The sequence below is a fragment of the Ascaphus truei genome, chromosome 3, assembly GCF_040206685.1.
Source record: "Ascaphus truei isolate aAscTru1 chromosome 3, aAscTru1.hap1, whole genome shotgun sequence".
NCBI classification, from domain to species: domain Eukaryota; kingdom Metazoa; phylum Chordata; class Amphibia; order Anura; family Ascaphidae; genus Ascaphus; species Ascaphus truei.
In genome coordinates, this window is record NC_134485.1 from 339,866,360 (window position 1) to 339,886,235 (window position 19,876).

At 40.5% G+C, this 19,876-nt stretch overlaps 1 protein-coding gene across 2 annotated transcripts in view; it reads right to left on the reverse strand.

The window, feature by feature from the left end:
• Positions 1–10,199: 10,199 nt before the first annotated feature.
• The window catches only part of DIP2B (disco interacting protein 2 homolog B), a 242,390-nt gene continuing 232,713 nt past the window's right edge, over positions 10,200–19,876 (reverse strand). For both annotated transcript variants that reach the window (XM_075591661.1, XM_075591659.1), the window contains exons 36-38: positions 17,219–17,393; positions 16,307–16,430; positions 10,200–15,616 (exon numbers count right to left, since the gene is read on the reverse strand). In XM_075591661.1, the coding sequence (XP_075447776.1) occupies positions 15,364–15,616; positions 16,307–16,430; positions 17,219–17,393 (552 nt within the window). In that variant the 3' untranslated portion in view covers positions 10,200–15,363. The remainder of the gene's footprint in view (positions 15,617–16,306; positions 16,431–17,218; positions 17,394–19,876) is intronic.

Below are 19,876 nucleotides of genomic sequence, written 5' to 3' on the forward strand. Positions count from 1 at the left end.
ACCAGACAGATGCCAGCAAAAGGTAGGTAATTTATTCCAGACAAAAGAACGCCTCAATGGCGCAAAACGCGTTAGAGGATTTTTCTACTTAACAACTATGCTTTGAAGTACTTTTGTCTAGAATAAATTACCTACCTTTTGCTGGCATCTCAGTCTGGTTCCCATTTTTGTCGCTTGTGCCTGCTGTGCTCTTCAGAGTCTCCTCACCTGGACTCTTCACCTTCAATAAACAAAGAAAATAAGGTTTCATTGGCTACCATGAGACTTTTTGAGTGGTTGATAATACTTTGGGACACAACCACATAGAATCTCCCTGATACGGTGGCACTCCTTAAAAGTAATATTGTTTATGTCAGTAGAGTTGTTCATTCCTTTTTAATAGCCTAGTTTAGGGGTTCTCAAACTTTGTGATACCACGACCCCCTAAAATAATTTATAAATGTATGCAACCCCCCATGATTAAAGCTATTCATTACTTTTGGATTAGGGTTTCACACTAGATAAATATAGCACATGTGCCTTTAATAAATCAAGTTTAAATCAACCTGAATTAGTGCCTCTTAGACATCAGTATCAGATGATAACCCAGACGTACTCACTGACGGTTTGAGTGTACAAGAAAGACAGGAGGTGGCTGATCTCTGTCAGCTGTTTGACCAAAATGTCTCTACCAACATTGATATAACCGGTCCCTTCACACATTTAAAGACCAAGAGTCACTTTACTCCGCCAATTACCATCTGCCCAGCAGTCAAATTATTTGTCGCTTGTGTTACTAGGGACCTAGAAGCCGAGCCTAGACACTGTAAATCTGATAACAATCTTACACCCGCGGAAAGGATTGGCCTAAAAGATCTTATGTCTAACAAAGCTTACACCATCAAACCATCTGATAAAGGTGGTAACATTGTGATTCAAGACACAGAAGCCTATGTTAGAGAAAACATGAGGCTTCTCAGTGATAAAGATTGTTATGAGACCCTTGAGTGCAGCCCAACATCTAAATATGTCTGAATTGCATAACATCTTACAAGATGCCCTTGATACAGACATGATAAGCCAAAACGAGTTTGACTTTATGTACCCTAAGTCACCCACAGTGGCGACTTTTTACACCTTACCTTAGGTACATAAACGGTTACAGTCCCCCCCTGGTTGCCCAATTGTTTCGGTCAATAACTGTTTGTCCGAAGGCAGCAGTATATACCTGGACAAGGTCCTAAGAGACTTTGTTATCAGTTTCCCATCGTATGTTCAAGATACGAAAGATACACTTCAGAGACTGAATGGTATTAATGTTACATCTGAGACCATTCTCGTGAGTTTAGATGTTGAGTCACTATATACCTCCATTATCCACGAGAATGGTCTCACTGCTGTCAAGTATTTTCTGACCACTAGGGGCTGTAGGTTTAATAGACATAACATATTCGTGTTAGACCTACTAAGCTATGTTCTAACCCACAATTACTTCATTTTTGATGGGTTATATTACCACCAGACCCAGGGTACAGCCATGGGCACTGCCTGTGCACCTACGTATGCCAACCTGTACCTGGGCTGGTGGGACCGTACTCACGTCTTTAATGAGGAACTATCTATGTATACTGACCACATTTCAATGTGGATCAGATACATAGATGACATCTTGCTTTTATGGGAAGGTCCTCAGAACCTTCTCCATGAATTTGTTGAGAAACTCAACACCAATACGCTCAATCTGAGATTAACAACTGTGCTGAGTAAGACATCTATAACCTTCCTGGACCTAAATATTTATGTCGATTATGACTGTAATATCCAGACGAAGGTCTTCAGGAAAAGCACAGCTACGAACAGCTTGTTACTGGCTAAGAGCCAGCACCCTAGTAGCCTCATTGCTGGTATCCCGACAGGACAGTATCTTCACCTTCGGAGAAACTGTTCTACCATCGGAGAATTCATTGTTCAATCTAAAGAACTTCGCTCAAGGTTCCTCAATCGTGGGTACAACATAAAAACATTGAACAAGGCTTATCATCGGGCACCGCACAGTGATAGGAGTTCCCTTCTGTCAACAAGTAAAAACAAAAAATCAAAGGACAATACAATCAGAGTCATCGGCACCTTTAACAAAAGATGGTGGGCTATTAAAAAGATCTTTGCTAGACATTGGTACCTCCTCCAGGCTGATGTAGACTTGGCGAAGGTTATAGGCCCTATACCAGGGGTGGGGAATGTCCGGCCCGCGGGCCGTGTAAGGCCCGCAAAGTCATTTGGTCCGGCCCCCGGGAAGCAAGCCTGCAAAAATGGTTTAAAAAAAAAAATTTAAACTCCCCCTTTCCTGATTGGCTGCCCGTGCTGTCACTCTGCCAAATTTTTTTTTTGGCCCGCCTCTTCCTACAGCACTGTCCACCCTCCCTTCTCTCCTCCAGTAATGCCGGGCTCCTTAGGCTCCGCCCCTCCCTTTAGGCTCCGCCCCTCTGTCCCTCCCTTTAGGCTCCGCGGGCCTGCCAGTCTCTCAGCTGCACTGGCTACCTATGCAGCTCCAGCAGCCCATCCACGGGCCCCAGGTAACCCACATGCCCTCTTATACCCCCTTCCAGGCACCTTACCCACCCCAAGGGGGGAGAGGCCTTATTTTTGTGTGTTTGCAGAGGTGGGCTTATTGTGTGTGTGTGTCACTGTGTGTGTCATTGTGTGTGTGTGTGTGTGTGTGTGTGTGTGTGTGTCTGGCACTGTCACTGTGTGTGTCTGGCACTGTCACTGTGTGTGTCTGGCACTGTCACTGTGTGTGTCTGGCACTGTCACTGTGTGTGTCTGGCACTGTCACTCTGTGTGTCTGGCACTGTCACTGTGTGTGTGTCTGTGTGTGAGTGTGTGTGTGTGTGTGTGTGTCACTGTCTGTGTGTGTGTGTGTGTCACTGTCTCTGTGTGTGTGTGTGTGTGTGTGTCACTGTCTCTGTGTGTGTGTGTGTGTGTGTGTGTGTCACTGTCTCTGTGTGTGTGTGTGTGTGTTACTGTCTGTGTGTGTGTGTCACTGTCTCTGTGTGTGTGTGTCACTGTCTGTGTGTGTGTGTGTGTCACTGTCTCTGTGTGTGTGTGTGTGTGTCACTGTCTCTGTGTGTGTGTGTGTCACTGTCTGTGTGTGTGTGTGTGTGTGTGTGTGTGTGTGTGTATGATTGTCATTGTCTCTGTGTGTGTGTGTCACTGTCTCTGTGTGTGTGTGTCACTGTCTCTGTGTGTGTGTATCACTATCTTTTGTGTGTGTGTGTGTCACTGTCTCTATGTGTGTGTGTGTCACTGTCTGTGTGTGTGTGTGTGTGTGTGTCACTGTGTGTGTGTCTGTGTGTCTCACGGTCTCCGTGTGTCTCACGGTCTCCGTGTGTCTCACGGTCTCTGTTTGTCTCACGGTCTCTGTGTGTCTCACGGTCTCTGTGTGTCTCACTGTCTCTGTGTGTCTCACTGTCTCTTTGTGTGTGTGTGTGTATCTCACTGTCTCTGTGTGTGTCTCTGTGTGTGTGTGTGTGTGTCACTGTCTGTGTCACGGTCACTGTGTTTGTGTCACTGTCTGTGTGTGGCAGCAGCCGCCTGAGGTGATTAAGGACCTGAGTATCACCAGGGCGGCGCGGGTAAGCAGAGAGAGTGTCTGAGAGAGAGAGAGTGTCTGAGAGAGAGAGAGTGTCTGAGAGAGAGTGTGTCTGAGAGAGTGTGTCTGAGAGAGTGAGAGAGTGGGTCAGAGAGTCTGAGAGAGAGAGAGTCTGAGAGAGAGTCTGAGAGAGAGAGTGGGTCTGAGAGTGAGAGAGTGGGTCTGAGAGTCTGAGAGAGAGAGAGTGGGTCTGAGAGTCTGGGAGAGAGTGGGTCTGAGAGTCTGAGAGAGAGAGTGGGTCTGAGAGTCTGAGAGAGAGTGGGTCTGAGAGTCTGAGAGAGAGAGAGAGAGAGAGAGAGAGAGTGGGTCTGAGAGTCTGAGAGAGAGAGTGGGTCTGAGAGTCTGAGAGAGAGAGAGTGGTCTGAGAGGCTGAGAGAGAGAGTGGGTCTGAGAGTCTGAGAGAGAGAGTGGGTCTGAGAGTCTGAGAGAGAGAGAGTGGGTCTGAGAGTCAGAGAGAGAGTGGGTCTGAGAGTCTGAGAGAGTGGGTCTGAGAGTCTGAGAGAGAGAGTGGGTCTGAGAGAGAGTGGGTCTGAGAGTCTGAGAGAGAGAGAGAGAGAGAGAGAGAGTGGGTCTGAGAGAGAGTGGGTCTGAGGTCTGAGAGAGTGGGTCTGAGAGAGAGAGTGGGTCTGAGAGTCTGATTTCCCTCCCCCCTGCACGATTTCTGTGTGTGTGCGCGTGTGCGTGCGCACAGACACCAATCCGCAGTCAGTCATAGTCACCCACCACCCAAGAGTCAGTCAGTCACCCAAAGAGAAGCAGTTCCAGCCATCACATTAGTGGTGAGTTCATTAAATGTTTGACCAAATATAGCAGGCTAATTTTTAAGTTGATAATTTTGGATGGCCCCCGAATGATTTTATAAATATCAAAATGGCCCTTGGCAGAAAAAAGGTTCCCCACCCCTGCCCTAGACCCACTATTACCAGCAGGCGTTCCAAAAACCTTAAAGACTCCCGTGTGAATAGCCATTTTCAGCGTGCTAAGACATCTACATGGTTGAGTCCTGTCAAAGGGATGTACCGCTGTCAGGGCTGCAAAGCCTGCAGATAGATTAACGTTGCCAAAAAATTTGCAAATCATGATAATACCATGCAATATTGTGTGGATAGTTTTATCAACTGTCGGACTACCAACGTTATCTATCTTATCACATGTAACTGTGATAAGAGACACGTTGCTAAGACTACTAGACAACTCTGTAGATGTGTCTTAGAACATATCAATTCCATCAAACATTCTGCTGAAACATCAGTTGCTAGACACGTCACACAATGTCACAATGGCGATGTTAATGTCATTAAATTCATGGGCATTTACCAACTGAAATGCCCCATGAGAGGCGGCAACACTGACCAATCCCTGCTTCGTATTGAAGCAGAATGGATTTATAAGTTAAAAACAAGGAGTCCAAGTGGACTCAATGAAGGGTTTACCTTTACACCTTTTATTTAAATCCGGTTCTGTGGTTGAACAATTGTATCTTTTTATTCTTTCCCTATGTACATTACCATTCGTAATGTCCCACTATGCTCTATACGGCTGCTTTGGTTTAGGTTACCAACAACATCAATCCTTAAGTTTTCGCGCATGCGCGGTACCCGGTTAATGCCCCAATACGATCTGCATGACCGCTCCGGTCTAGATTACTATTTGGAGTAGCTTTAAGTCCCTGCGCATGCGCGATATCTGACGGATGCCCAATAGGAATATGCTCTAAGTCTCCACGCACGCGCGGTATTCGACGGATGTACAACAGGTATATTTTCTAAGTTCCCGCGCATGCGCGACTTTCGGCTAATATCTACAGGAATATTTTCTAAGTCCCCGCATGCGCAGTACCCGGCAAGGGCGCCGTTATGCTTTTAAACGGTTGCTTTGCTCGGGTAACGATCGGGAAGCTACTAACAGTGATATATTGGAGGTATTTTTGACATTAGAACTTTATAATGCCCACTATTAGGAGTATTATGATATCTTATTTCACTGCAGTGAGTGTGAGCACAGTGCGCATGCGCAACAGCTGTTGGTATTCGACTGTGTAATCAAGGTACTGACAGGGTATATAAGGGCTCAGTAATCTCCCCCCCAGTAAAATTTGTCCCTGAAGAAGCTCCTTTGCTGGAGGGAAACGCGCGTTGGACGTGCAATGTTGTCAGTCTCCTACTTGGAGCTGTTTTAATGTAGTTCTGTTAGGTTCCTGTTTCAGTATGTTTAGATCATAGAACATGGCTAATTTAGTCTAGTTTGTGCAGTCAGCGAGTACTGTGGCCATTCCTCCTATCTCTGTGTGTATGTACTCCTACAGAGTATATGCTGTGAACTTAACAACTCTGTGGCTGTGAGTGCTAGTCCCTGTATTCACAGGATATGCACTTCATGTGACAGCCATAATCACAAACCAGCTAACTGTATGTTCATGTTAGGAGGATTGGATATTTTTCTATCACTTTTCAATTGATCTCGCTGACCTCTATACAGTTACCATCTGGTCTAACAGCTGATCCAGAGGGGCTAATACCCTGACCTATTGCATCGTATGCCTCCAATCCCACCATCATTAGTTGGTAAATTGGGATACTACTATCATACATACTAGACGACATAGATGCTTGATATTTTTTGATTTCATTTATTTTTAACTCACGTTACACCTACCTTTGGTAATATATGTTTTAAGTCAATCTATTAAAAGTTACTTTTTACACTTAGTGGTGTGCAGTTTAGTGAATTCTTTTAGGGGCACAATCACTTTGTGTTTCCCTTCCCCCTCTTTTCTGAAGTTTAATTCATATATAAAATAAAACATTTTGTAAAAAAAAATAATAATAATAAAAAAAAAAAAAACAACTTAATTTACCAAATTCAACAGTTTCACTGGAAAAAAAAGGGTCACATTTAAGACCGTCAATGGTTTTCAATGAAAAGGACGGGCTAGCTTAGCACGGCATAGTTCTTCAAATCTGGGCTTCATTTTCAAGACAGCCACTCATTTCATGCTCCTCGTTAATTTTTGATCAGTATTTGCTCTTTATAGCAGCAACTGTTTTAAACCCCGATTTGCATAAATAAGATGTAGCAAAGGGAATCAGTATGTTAATAGCTTTCTCGCTTAATTCTTTGTATTCAACTTGCACGGCGATCCAAAATTCAGAAAGACATTGTTGGGAATTTGATTTTCAGAGATGTGCAAGAAGAGCTATTAATGAACTGCTCCTCTTCAGTAATAGTGCATGTACCTACCACCTTTTAGTTCAGCATTGAAAGGATCCCTAATCCAGTCATTATTTTCCATTTCCAGATCAGAAAAGTAATTCAGAAAGTGTGATTTCAGTGAAGAAAGGTGACTCTAACTACACATTTTTGTTAATATGAACACAGGTTGGACAAAAATATATAAGCTAAGTAATACATACACGGTTTATTGAATGGAAGTTACAATCTGCCTAAAATGTACTTATTTTGTGCATCTGTGGTGGGTTTGTCAGGACGTGGTGTGTAATTCAGCTTCTGATGTATTCTTCATCATATCAAAATGTGTAATCAAATTATTTCTGTACTTTCAATTTTCCTCATAATTTGTAGTGAGCTCATATGTACAAAACACAAGGCAACTCTCAGTTAAATGTAAAGCAGACAGTGAATGAAAGTGTCACCGTTCAGATATCAGCCACTGCTCCCCTATCACAACAGTTGCACTGTTTGAAACTATAGCAGTTTCTTTTGCTCCGATAGTTTTATCACTCAGAGTGGACAATACTGGTAATCGTAGCAGGACACAACCGTTATTTGGACAAATATTTTCTAGTTAATACAAGATCTGTCCCCAAATTAAGTAGCCATTTGTTTAAAAGGAAAAAAAAAAAGTGCAAATATTAACCAAATGGATTTCACAGTTGAGAAAAATACAACTTTAATCTGCTTTTCTCAGTCTTCAATTTAAGACAATTCATCTTTTAAATCAGACTGCCAGCAAATGGCAAACAAATTGAACTAATGCAGAACTGAACAGCTTTGAGACGGAGACTACAGTAGTATAGAAAATGAAAACTTGGTGGTCAGTTTACTCCACCGGACTCGCTACAATCAGTCTCCTAAATTATATACTCAGAAATCATTTCTCGTTCCTCACACCCGATTTGTTTTGATAAAGGTTGAATTGCTATGTGTTCGAATATGTATTAAATAAAAAAGTGGTGTTTCTCTGGTTGGATGCACAGGAGCACATTCCTTTGAGAAATTATTTATATTTGTGCTAAACGGTCTGTTTTTCTTTAAAATATTGAAGATTTGTGCTGTACATAAGTGGTATTTAATGTCTGAGTAATATCATAGCCACTTGCATCTCAATTTAAAACTGCTGCGGCCTTTTCTCATGAATTTCAGCTGTCAGGAGATTTGCTACATTTTAGTTTAAAATGACATTCTGAGTCCTTATGGGTCCTGAAGTAGAGCACATTTATTGGAAGCCGAGATCCCTTTGCATGGCCCAGCATGAGTACTTTATACTTGCATTGTTATAGTATGCAGAGCTTTCATTTTACATGTGACTTTTTGCACAAATGAAAGAATACTTCAATAGTAGGCGATGCCAATTTTATTTGGAAAGACAATCTTTCAAGAGCAATGTTCCCCTCCCTTAAAATATATGGCCAGTCCAAATAACAGTGGGCTGGACTGACATGGCTACAAGAACCTATTTCAGGGGAGGTTCTGAAAACTGTGCATCCTACCATTTTGGTCCATTTAACGATATCACCTATAATAAATCAACAAATGTAATTCTGCTATAATCTTGACACAGCTGTGATATTACAAGAGTATTATTGATGACATTCTGTGGATATGGAAAATCACACGACTGCTCTTGCCTCCCAGAGAATAGCAATCAAACAAATAATATTTGGTCGTAAAAAAATTGTTTTAGCAGAAATATTGGTTCTATAAATATGTTAGAATACCTATTATTGGACCAATGCAGCAATTATTTCTAGGTATTCTTATGCAGGAGCTTTTGCACTTATACAAGATTTCTTCCTCAGCTAAGGTGTGAGAACGCCTACATATTACTTTCATATTGGTACAATAACAAGTATTACAATCTACATATCATAGAAAAAGTTTTATGCTGTCAAAAACACGTGTGGCCTGCTGGAGGATTCATATAGCAGTCCTGTAGGCACAGTGGGAAATAATTATAAGAATGAGCCAGTTGATAAACATCTTACATATCAGATGTGTTTTATTAAAAAAAAAAAAAAGTTAAGTCTCATAGTGCTACAATAATACAATTAAACATCTTTCATCTCTGTTGAAGTTCAGTTTCCATTTTGACTTGCCAGTTTCCAAAATGTTGTGGACCATCTTGCCCTGAGGTGCCTAAAATACAATAACTCCTGTGATGTTTGCCGCTGCTCTGTAATACACAGTATGCTGCTTTACAGCTCCTAATGCAAGTAAATGAAGAGGTGCCCATGTAAACATACGATGAAGGATGAAAATGGCAGCTGTTTGGTTCCTACTGCCTGTGTTCCCCCAGCTTTAAACATACGTGTATTATCATGGCCTAGGGACCATATCTGGCCCATGCGTGAGAAGAGCTCCCTTTAAACTTCATACTATGCAGCTTTCAGAGAAATTTCCAAGAATTTCCATTCAGATAAAACCTAAATTTTACAATAAGTACCTAACCACAAACGAACATCTACAGGAAACACTTGATATTCAGGCCACATGAATTTAAATGAATTAACTGAGCTAATGCCCTTTACTTTCACAATTATTTTTTCATGTGCATTTCTAATTCTTAACTGCTGAGGCTACTTACACATTTCCAAAAAAACATGTGTATAATTTTAACACAATTGGAAACCGAGTATTCTTGCAAACGGCTGTAAAACTGACAAACGCTGTGTAGCGCCTTAAAAAATAGTTGAAGCCTAGTTCCATCACTTTTTCGGATCACAGACCTCACTGTGTGAGGCTGAAAGAGCACAATGGCAATAGCCCACCTCACTGCTATTGTAGGGATACACAGGCATGTTACACTATATAAAATGCTTAATGTATTTGTCTTCCACAAAGAAATGCTACATATTTTTTCAAGCAGGTACACAGAAAAGCTGAATGCAGGTTAATTAACGGTTTCTATCCTCTGGAGGACGAAGCAGTGTGAGACTGGCTGTACCTGTGACTGCTGCTGCTACGCACAGTGATACAGTAGCCCCACAAAGGGAAGAAGCCAAGAGAAGTCAAACCGATCATACGTTTCAGCTTACCATGTTTACAAACACACCTTTCCAACTTACTTGCACATACTTATAAGTGTCTATGTATGGTTCTTGGCTCATATTGGTCCTTTAAAAGTACAGTCCCATCAAAATGACTTCAGTCAATTGACTCTGTTAACATTGTGCACATGATCCATGCTTGCAACCCTGGGTCTCGGTGAAATGAGGTCCCAAGTGATGAGGCACACCATGAGTGGGGCAACCGTCATGTTAAGAGAGGATATACTGAAGACTTCTCCAAACCTGCAATGTAATAAATAAATCTAAGCCTCAGAATGGAATAGTTTAGTTAGGATGAGTACGTTGGGAGTACGGTTTATTTTCAAGTGTAGAGGCAGTGCCACATACCAGACAATTTTTACTTGATAAAGCAAATAAGAATATACCTTGAAGCATTAAATAAGCAGAGTACACAATGAAAACACAGACATAATGAGGCAGGAGAGTTCACATTTAGATTCAGCAGTCAGAGGTTGAAAAGGCCTGGGACATAAGCACAGGGAAGGCATTGGTGGGCAGACATTTGTTTGCTGGAGGGCAGTAGCTTAAAAGAACAATTTGTGATGTTGTCAAAAGCCTCCACAGCACCCCCCAAAAAAATACAGAAGCAGCTTCAACACATTTGAACTTTACAATGTTCCTGTATATGTTATTAGTCATAATGTTTACACTCAGAATGATCAAATCATGACAGAAAGCACATACCAGTTTTACACACACATATATGGTTTTTAAAAAGACCATTTGACAATTTAACAATAACTGCGTTAGTTGCCCCCACTTGGCAAAAAGTATACAGTAATAGAAAGGTTTCAAGTGGCAAGTTTGAACTGCAAATACATTAACAGTTTCCCAAAATTCAAGTTTTTATTTTATTTTTTTAATATGTAAACAAGTGTTACATTTAAATTCGAATGTCCTATGGGCTTTCCCATTACATTAATATATATATATATATATACATATATATATATATACATACATATACATATATATATAATCATGTAGCTAAATACAAAAATAATAAAAAAAATAAATGATTAAGTCCTAATTTCAAATGTTAAACAAGACTCTTCTTGAACATAATTTTATATTTAAAGTTAACTTTTCACTATAATACATAGTTTTTTTTTTAACAGCACTTAATTAAAAGGAATGTATGCGATGAAGAGCCATAATAAAGAGGTAAAGTAGACAATGTATTTTCCAACCAGCATGATGCTTTAAAGCAGGGGTTGTCAACTCGAAAACTAAAGACTCCTCCCCCAATCAGGTTTTCAGGATATCCCCGCTTCAGCACAGGTAGTGCAGTCTTTGACTCAGCCACCTGCACTGAAGCAGTGATAACCTTAAAACCTGACCTGTTGGGCGGTCTTGAAGACTGGAGTTGAGAATGCCTACTTTAAAGTGTACAAATGTAGCTATACTGATCGCACATTTGCATATCAGCTGCACTTTAGTGAAAGGTAGTAAGGGACTGCATGAGTGATTAGGCATTATATTTATGGAAACGGTGTGATAAATAAAGCATAACTAAGTAAACAGTCCATTTGTTAACTGATTAAACACTATCCAACAAGCTGATGGGTTTAACTCCTTCACTACCAGAGATACAATGCAACACTGTTGACATGTCCCTTTGGTACTAAAGGATTAAAAAAAAAATGTGTTATATCAAATAAATAAAAAAAATTACTTTATACACAATTACACAAAACAATGCAGACATTATTGCAAAGCTTAGATACAGAGAAAAGCTGCATTTATGGATACATGGTATTTTTATTCACCCTTTTATTTAGGAGATTGAATCAGCAATTCCTTTGCTCTCCAGTAGGAAATGTACTTAATCCACACCAATAAGAGTAATCAAACTCATTCTATGCCTAATCTATACATGGCATTATACCCATCCATGGCTATACTGCATCGCTTCCAAACAATAGATAGCTCTAACCCAATTAGAAATATTTATTATCGTCTTGGGGATAAACTCTTTTGAGCATTGTAATCTAAGAATAATGATTAAGATAATTAGAAAGTGCTAAATAATCAGTCACATTGTGAGAAGGGTGATGAAAGAATTATGAAAATATATACTGTAGTAAAACTATCTAACCGCATTCAATCTTAATTTTTCTTTTTTCTACTGGATGTTCGTAAAAAATATATACTGCAGTTTATAGGGGGGTGGGGGGATCATTTTAGATTAAAATGGCATTGAAACATTTTTCTATTTAAGAAAAAAAAAAAAGAAGATACTTTAGAATCAAATTCCTGCACTTACAGCCACATGACATTTCATAACATGGAGAAAACGTTCTGATGTCTCTGATAATGTGATTCTTATTTAAAAGTGTTAATAAGGCTTTATAGATGAGCGCGTTGACTTGACAATAGAGCACAAGAACTTGTGGTGCAACAAGAAGTTCTTACGAAGAATGGTTCCGACTATGCGCAGAAACTATTCCTCAGGTGCTGATAATTAGACATCATTAATGGGTTTGTGTGGTTACCTTTAAATAAAGCCTTTTAAACTGCTAAGAGGAGTGTCTGACGGTAACACAATGGATGCAGAATGGCATTTCCATTTCATGCAGATATTTATTATTTTATAAAATCTTACTTCTGTTGGTTTGAAACATGTGCAAATTGTGCCACACAACCGGTTCCCAGGAATGCAAGGCACACCTACTCCTTGGCCCCCTATTCACCATGCTGTGATGCAGTCTTTCCCACGCTACAGATTTGTCACATTCAATTTAATGCAAAACGGTGGCTTCACATTTATGGAGAATCAGTTTAAGACTAGAGCATAATAAATTAAGGGTTCTAGCTCTAGTATAATTTTTTTTTTAAGAACTCCATTAAATGCCTATTTCCTTGCTGGCTGGTGGAGTTACCTTAAATAATAATGTTGGACAGTCGCCAAGAAGACAAATGCTTTTTTTTGTGTCACATTTAAAATGGCTGCTGCAAAAGCAAGTTTCCTTCTATCATAAACATACACACACCGTATTATAATGTTACATGTACACAGAATGGGGGGATGACAAAAAAAAGGTGTCATTTGGGAAATGCCTCAACAACAGAATAAGGGCCGACTTTTTAAAATATTAAATAATGTACATAATAAAAAGGAGAGGGGAAAAAAAAGGAGCTGGTGGTTTTATTGTGGGAAAATAAAGTAAAAAATAGGGTTTTAGCATACATTTAAAAAAAATAGAAATAGGACTTTGAGATGAATGTTTCTCTTTTCACTGCAGGTATAAAGTGATGATCCGGGGCACAAACGTATTTCCAGAAGATTGAATGCATCATAAGCATGTGCTGTTATGATACATTAAATCTTTTGAAAATCCGTTTGTGCCCTGGATCATCACTTTTTACCTTAAATATAGGATTCCCAGGCAGATTTCCCTGAACGGAGCACTGGTCATTGCAAGGAGCCTTTACTATACTCTATTGGTGTGCAGTTTGTTACTCATTGTTCTTCTCTTTTCACTGCTACATTAAAATATTTAAACTCATTTGAAAAAATTAACCTATTAAAAATACAGCTCCCCTATTATTTTGTGCCCTAGCATCAGAATGATGTGCCATTTCCCTGTATGGCCTGTTGCCCGTGTTATAAATATAAAGACCTTGTCTCAGAGCTGAGAAACAGGATAAGTGTTACGGTAATATTTTAACCATAGTATGGCCAAGTAAAGCTTGGTGCATTAACTTTGCTCTTTTAGATGCAGCTGGCAACAAAACAAAATGTCCCAATGTGCAATTTATTCTTCACCAATCTTTGTGCAGAGAAAGAGCAGTTATGGTTTTAACTTAACATACTTGGTTTGCATATGGATTATTAACTAGTGTTTCTGGTAATACAGTTATCTAGGAATGACTCTATTGTTGTTGCATTTCTAAGTTAATATGAACATGCTAAAACACGAGGGCACCGTGACAGATTATTGAAGCTCCAGTTGACCTCTTCCCATGCTCTTTAACATGACTATACCCATAATCCTTTGTGTTTGCAATATTTTAAATATAACATATTCAAGTGCAAACAACTCAAAAGACAGTGTGGAAATTAGGAATGAGCTTGGATATCTTTCTGTTAACTCATCAATTAAAATACATAGTTCTGCCTAAAAAAAAACACTGATAGCTTCTTGGGTAGCAAGACTATCCAAGGTGTGAAGATACTGTTTAAAGCAATGCAGACAGAGACTGGGCTATACAGAATCAACGTTTTCTTCCCCAAATAATCACTACAGTATTATGTACAGTCACTGTGATATTCAGTTTCCCATGTTATTTGAATTGTATATTAAGTTTAAAAAATAAAGATCATTTCGGGTGGGAGGGGGGATTTATGCGTTGCTACAGAATTGTAGATTATGGAAATTGCTTGCAAGTATAATATTAATATTTGGAAGTTCAGAATGCTGGTTAAGAATGAAAATGATCTGGTGAGAAGTTATTCAATCTTTGCAGTGAAATGCTATTTTTCTAGCCGCAATGAAATAGAAGGCAGTAATGAAAAAGTGCATCAAGAATAACCAAGTTAGTTTCTAACCTGCTGACAACCATAATAATAATAATTAGCAAAATCCCACAGACTTTAACCCATTAAACATTAAGCATATATCTAACAACATACATTAGTAGGCAACAAAATACTTCTGTATGGAATAGGACAATCTTTCTATGACTTGCATTGTCTATACATTGAAAACCTAGTGAATGCTAAAGACCCTTAAATTGCAGCCCTAGAACAACTCCACATTTACCACAATGCGATTTTGAACTTGATAATGTTATATTAATATTTACATTTTAAAATATAAGCAGAATATTTTACATTTAAGACCTAGCTAAGTGGTAATTCTACATTTTAGTCCAATTCCTGTTTTTAGCCCTCTTCAGCTCTAGCGGGGGTTACCTCATATGGCTACCTCAGCCTTTCTGAAGGAGGGTATTACTCATGGCACCTTCATGAAGAAGCTATTTTATTATTTCATGTTAATAGGACAAAAAGGAAACCTAGAGAAGCTACAGCTGCAAATATCTGACGGCTATCAAACATCCTTTAATAATGAAATAAATCCCCATTGCAGAATTTTGAAACAGTATAAGTAATGGAAAATAAATGTTTTATGTCATACCAATTTTTGTTTTCTTTTAACACCAATGTAAAGTCCTTTTTCTACTCATACTGTTAATTCTGCAATGAAGATACAGTTAATGTCCAGTGATCTGCTTTTAATACAACCTTAGCACAGTGTTCCCTTTAACAAAATAATGCAGAGAGACCATGATTTACTAGAAGTTCTGCTAAAAAGATAATACACATTTCAAACTATTTATCACCAAGCATTGGTATTTTCACATGAAATCTGACAAAAATAGTAACCAGGTGTTTTCTTGGGTTGTTAGAGTTTGTGATCTTCTTTACATATTATATGCCACATAGATAGGATCCAACTGATCAGCTAAGAAACTGTCCTGCAGGTGCATCCGTTGTTTCTCTCCCCGGGAATTGATAGGTATAACTCCAGGATCCACCACCACCACAACTCCCACGATCAAGTAATGTTCTTCCAGAACTACATTAGTCACCAGAGGAACCAAGTCCAAAGCTTCCTGCTCCGAGCCACACAGCTCCACTACCACCACCAGCAGGTTGGTCCATGTGAACACAGCACTGTATTTGGAAAAATATACAGATTACATATCCACAGTCAAACATTCATGACAGTGAGTAGCATTTTCTTTCATTGCACTATTATCTACAAATAGACAAAAATGCTACGCAGTATTTACTGTATCAATGAAGCATTAATGTTTTGATATATATTTTATAGTATTAATGACAGTTTTGAGGTTTCAGTTCTGACGCAGGACCATCGGAGAACTGCGACAATGTGTTTTTTTTTAAAATACATGTCGAACCTCAATATTTGTGCTGCATGTATTTTATTGCTTTATTGAAGAGTATTTCTTAAGTTAGGAAAACCATCTATGCATGTAATGTGAGAGTCTACCTTTGTCCATTACCAGTGGATACCATGAAAAACACTCATAACTAGTAATATATGTGCTAAAACGGATTATACCCCATGTCCAATTTTCTTTTAATTGCTTATTGCTGATAGAATAAAAAGTCCTTGTAAAATGATTGTTAGTATAGTAAAAGAACACTGCAATTGTAACATAAGGGCCAGTAGGTTTCAGTTACCAGTGTAGAATGGGATAGTCCCATATTCCTAATTGCATCGGTAGTGAAACGAACATACGTCTGTTCCATCTCCAGACAATATTGTGTTTGGAACTGGAAATTACAGTCTATCCTCCTTAGTTGTCGAGTTAATTTATAGTAAAGTATTATACTTACCATTCTGCAATGCTGCGGTGTGTGCGTGACACTGAAGTCTCAATGTCTATTGGATGGTAACGCAATCCTCTCAATTCCAGAGTTTCATCCAGTGCTCCCACAACATATAATGCATCGTGCCGTTCTGAAAAGAAACCAAATACATGAGCAGGTAGCATTTACTGTGGAGATGTGTTTAATAAGGGGCATCAGAGAAGACATGTGGGTAGATAGACAATGTAACCACCTAGATGCTTTTCTCTTGCAGACAAACCCAATAAATGTACATTTAGCATCATTAACCTGTTGGATATACTCTGGCCAACCTTCTTCATTTCTATTATATCCCTGAAAGTAAATCCCAGCCTATTTTGGACAGAATTAGTGTCAGAAGTCAGTCAGTAAGTTGCTTCTCTTAAATGGTGATGATATTTCCTCCTTCCCGTGCGCACCCTCGTTTACAAGCACAGTAAGTAAGAAGGGTATTTGCTGCGTGGGCCGTGCGTTTTACAGAAAAGAATGGTTGTGTTGCAACTTGATGTTTGTCATATGAATTCTACCAAAGGCTAAAAAACAATAAATACAGGATATTTTAAGAGTGCTTCAATGTATTGGATCTTACTATAACCACCTTTCTGCTTGAATAAAATGGCACTAACACACACGGGCAGATTCATCAAGCCCTGGTATAGGTTAGCACAGGGGAGCGCAAAGTGGGGGCGCGCTAGATTTTCTGGGGGCGAGGGCGCGGCTGTTACAGAGGCCTGGCGCTTCCTCAAAGGCATTTCAAATAAATGCCGGAAATCGCGTGAGGCCTCTGTAACTTCTTAACTTACCTTGGTTCCAACGACGCGTCTCTGTGACAACGTAACATCATTTCACGCCAGAGCCGTGGGGGGGGGGATAAATATGCTCTACAGCTCATTATCATACCTCCACTTGCATCCGTCAGCTCTGTTCTGCGAACGAAGCCAAGATATCCGGTTCTAGCCCAAAGTGTCTGGGTGTCCCCAAAGCTAAGCTGCGTGTTGAAATGATCAGCCTGTAGACTTTCACTGTCATATATCGTATAATATCCACAGGCTGTGTGAGGGCTGGTCACCCAAATCTATAAAAACACAAAAGAATGTGAAATCTGTGACCAATAATATCCTGCCCTGTTACACATAACACACCAGTCTCACTTAGCAAGGTAAAATGCAGCTGTAACAACATGAAAGAACTCGCTCAAAACAACCTAATATAACAATAAAAAAATGAAAAAACATTTTAAATAGACACCATGTTAAAGCTGCAGTTCAGTCAATATCCTGCATGTGTGGTTTTTTTAATAAATCAGTTCTGTAGTAAGAAATAATACTTTTAGCATTTTCTGTTTTTAAAAAAACAACTTTGAAAGACCAATTTTCTTGTATTCTATTTTAACAAGCATTTGCTAAGGCACTGCCCCTTCATGTCCTGTCACAAACCCAGGCACACCCCTTTGTCAGCACTGCCCTCCCTCTCTCTAAACGTGCACTAGCGTCTGGTCACATGATCTTCCTCATAGAGTACATTCAAGGAAGCTGGAGAAAAGGGATCAGCCATGCATAGCAGCTTGGATAGGCGATTTCAAACTTATATTACAGTGTTTATTCCATTCATTGCACGTGTATATAATGTAAAATTGTAATAATTCCATTTATAGCAAATGTGTATATGTGAATATTATTTAGATGTATATGTATGTTACTGAAATGTGGAGTGAGTGTGTAGGTAAATACACACAATACACTTCCACTGCATATATATATATATATATATATACATATATATATATATATATATATATATATATATATATATATATATATATTATATATGTATGTATATGTGAAGTTATGTGAGTAAAAAAGTGACAAAAACCCTCCATAGCAAGGCAAATAGCAAATGGAAATATTACTGTATGCTCATTTGTATGTATATATATATTTATATACACACACACTTCAAATACGGATAGTGATTCACGTAAATGATATATATATTCACTTTCTGGGAGTATAAGAGTGACTGTCCTGTTGTTCCTTTTTTTGTATCCATCATTGAATGGTATGCACCCTCTCTTTACGTTTATTTTATACTAGCTGAGAGACCCGGCGTTGCCCGGGATGTAATGTTCCCGCTCCTCTCTCTCTCCTCACCCCTCCCCCTCTCTCTGTTTGTCCCCCATTCACATCAATCCAGTTCCCCCCCCTCCCTCCTTTACAGCTTCATGCAGTGTGTGTGCGTCAGTCATTGTGTGTGCGTCAGTCAGTGTGTGTGCGCGCGTCAGTGAGTCTGACGCAGAAACACAAACACACACACACAGACTGACTGACGCACACACACACAGTCAGTGTGTGCATGTGTGCCTCAGTCAGTCAGTGTGCGTGCGGCAGTCAGTCAGTCATTCAGTCAGTGTGTGTGTGTGTGTGCGTGCGTGGGTGTGGGGGTGTGCGCGCGCGTCAGTAAGTGTGTGTGTGTCAGTCAGTGTGTGTGTGTGTGTGACAGTCAGTGTGTGCGTGTGTGTGTGCCTCAGTCAGTCAGTGCGTGCGTGCGGCAGTCAGTCATTCAATCAGTGTGTGTGTGTGCGTGCGTGGGTGTGGGGGTGTGCGCGCGCGCGTCAGTAAGTGTGTGTGTGTGTGTCAGTCAGTCAGTGTGTGTCAGTCAGTGTGTGTGTCAGTCAGTGTGTCAGTGTGTGTGTGTCAGTGTGTGTCAGTGTGTGTGTGTCTCAGTGTGTGTTTGTGTCAGTGTGTGTGTGTGTTTCTGTCAGTGTGTGTGTGTGTGTGTGTGTTTGTGCAGCAGTCAGGGTGTGTGCGTGCGTCAGTCAGGGTGTGTGCGTGCGTCAGTCAAAGGGCAGGTGTGGGGGGTGGTGAAGGGCAGGGGTAGGGGGGGTGAAGGGCAGGGGTAGGGGTGGGTGAAGGGCATGGGTAGGGGTGGGTGAAGGGCAGGGGTAGTAGGGGGGGTGAAGGGCAGGGGTAGAGGGGGGTGAAGGGCAGGGGTAGGGGGGTGAAGGGCAGGGGGGGTGAAGGGCAGCGGTAGGGGGGGAGAAGGGCAGGGGTAGTGGGGGTGAAGGACAGGGGTAGGGGGTGGGTGGGGTGAAAGTGAGGCACAAATTGTTGGCAGGAGTAAAATGTCCCTACACACACACACACACACACACACAACGGGAGTGAGAGGTGGTGGAGAGTGGGACTGGCGCAGATCCGAGGCTGCTTGGCCCCCCAGCGGCCGGGGAGTTAGCGGCCGGGGGGGTAAGGAAGCGGGCGGGGGGGTAAGGGAGCGGGCGGGGGGGGTAAGGGAGCGTTGGCGGCTAGGTTTGGAGGGCCGCGCTTACCCCCTTTGTGAGTCCTGCCCCCACCACAGCTGTGCACGTACATGAGCACAAATGTATCAGTCGTTGCCTGGTCACATGATCTTCCCCCAGAACTGACCGAGCAGCAGCAGAAAAGGAGAGTAGCTCAGAATTAATTAATTAAACCTTATTCCATTGCACGTGTGTAGTTAATGTTAAATATTAACAACTCATTTAAAATCAAATCTGTATATATAATACTGTAAACAATATGT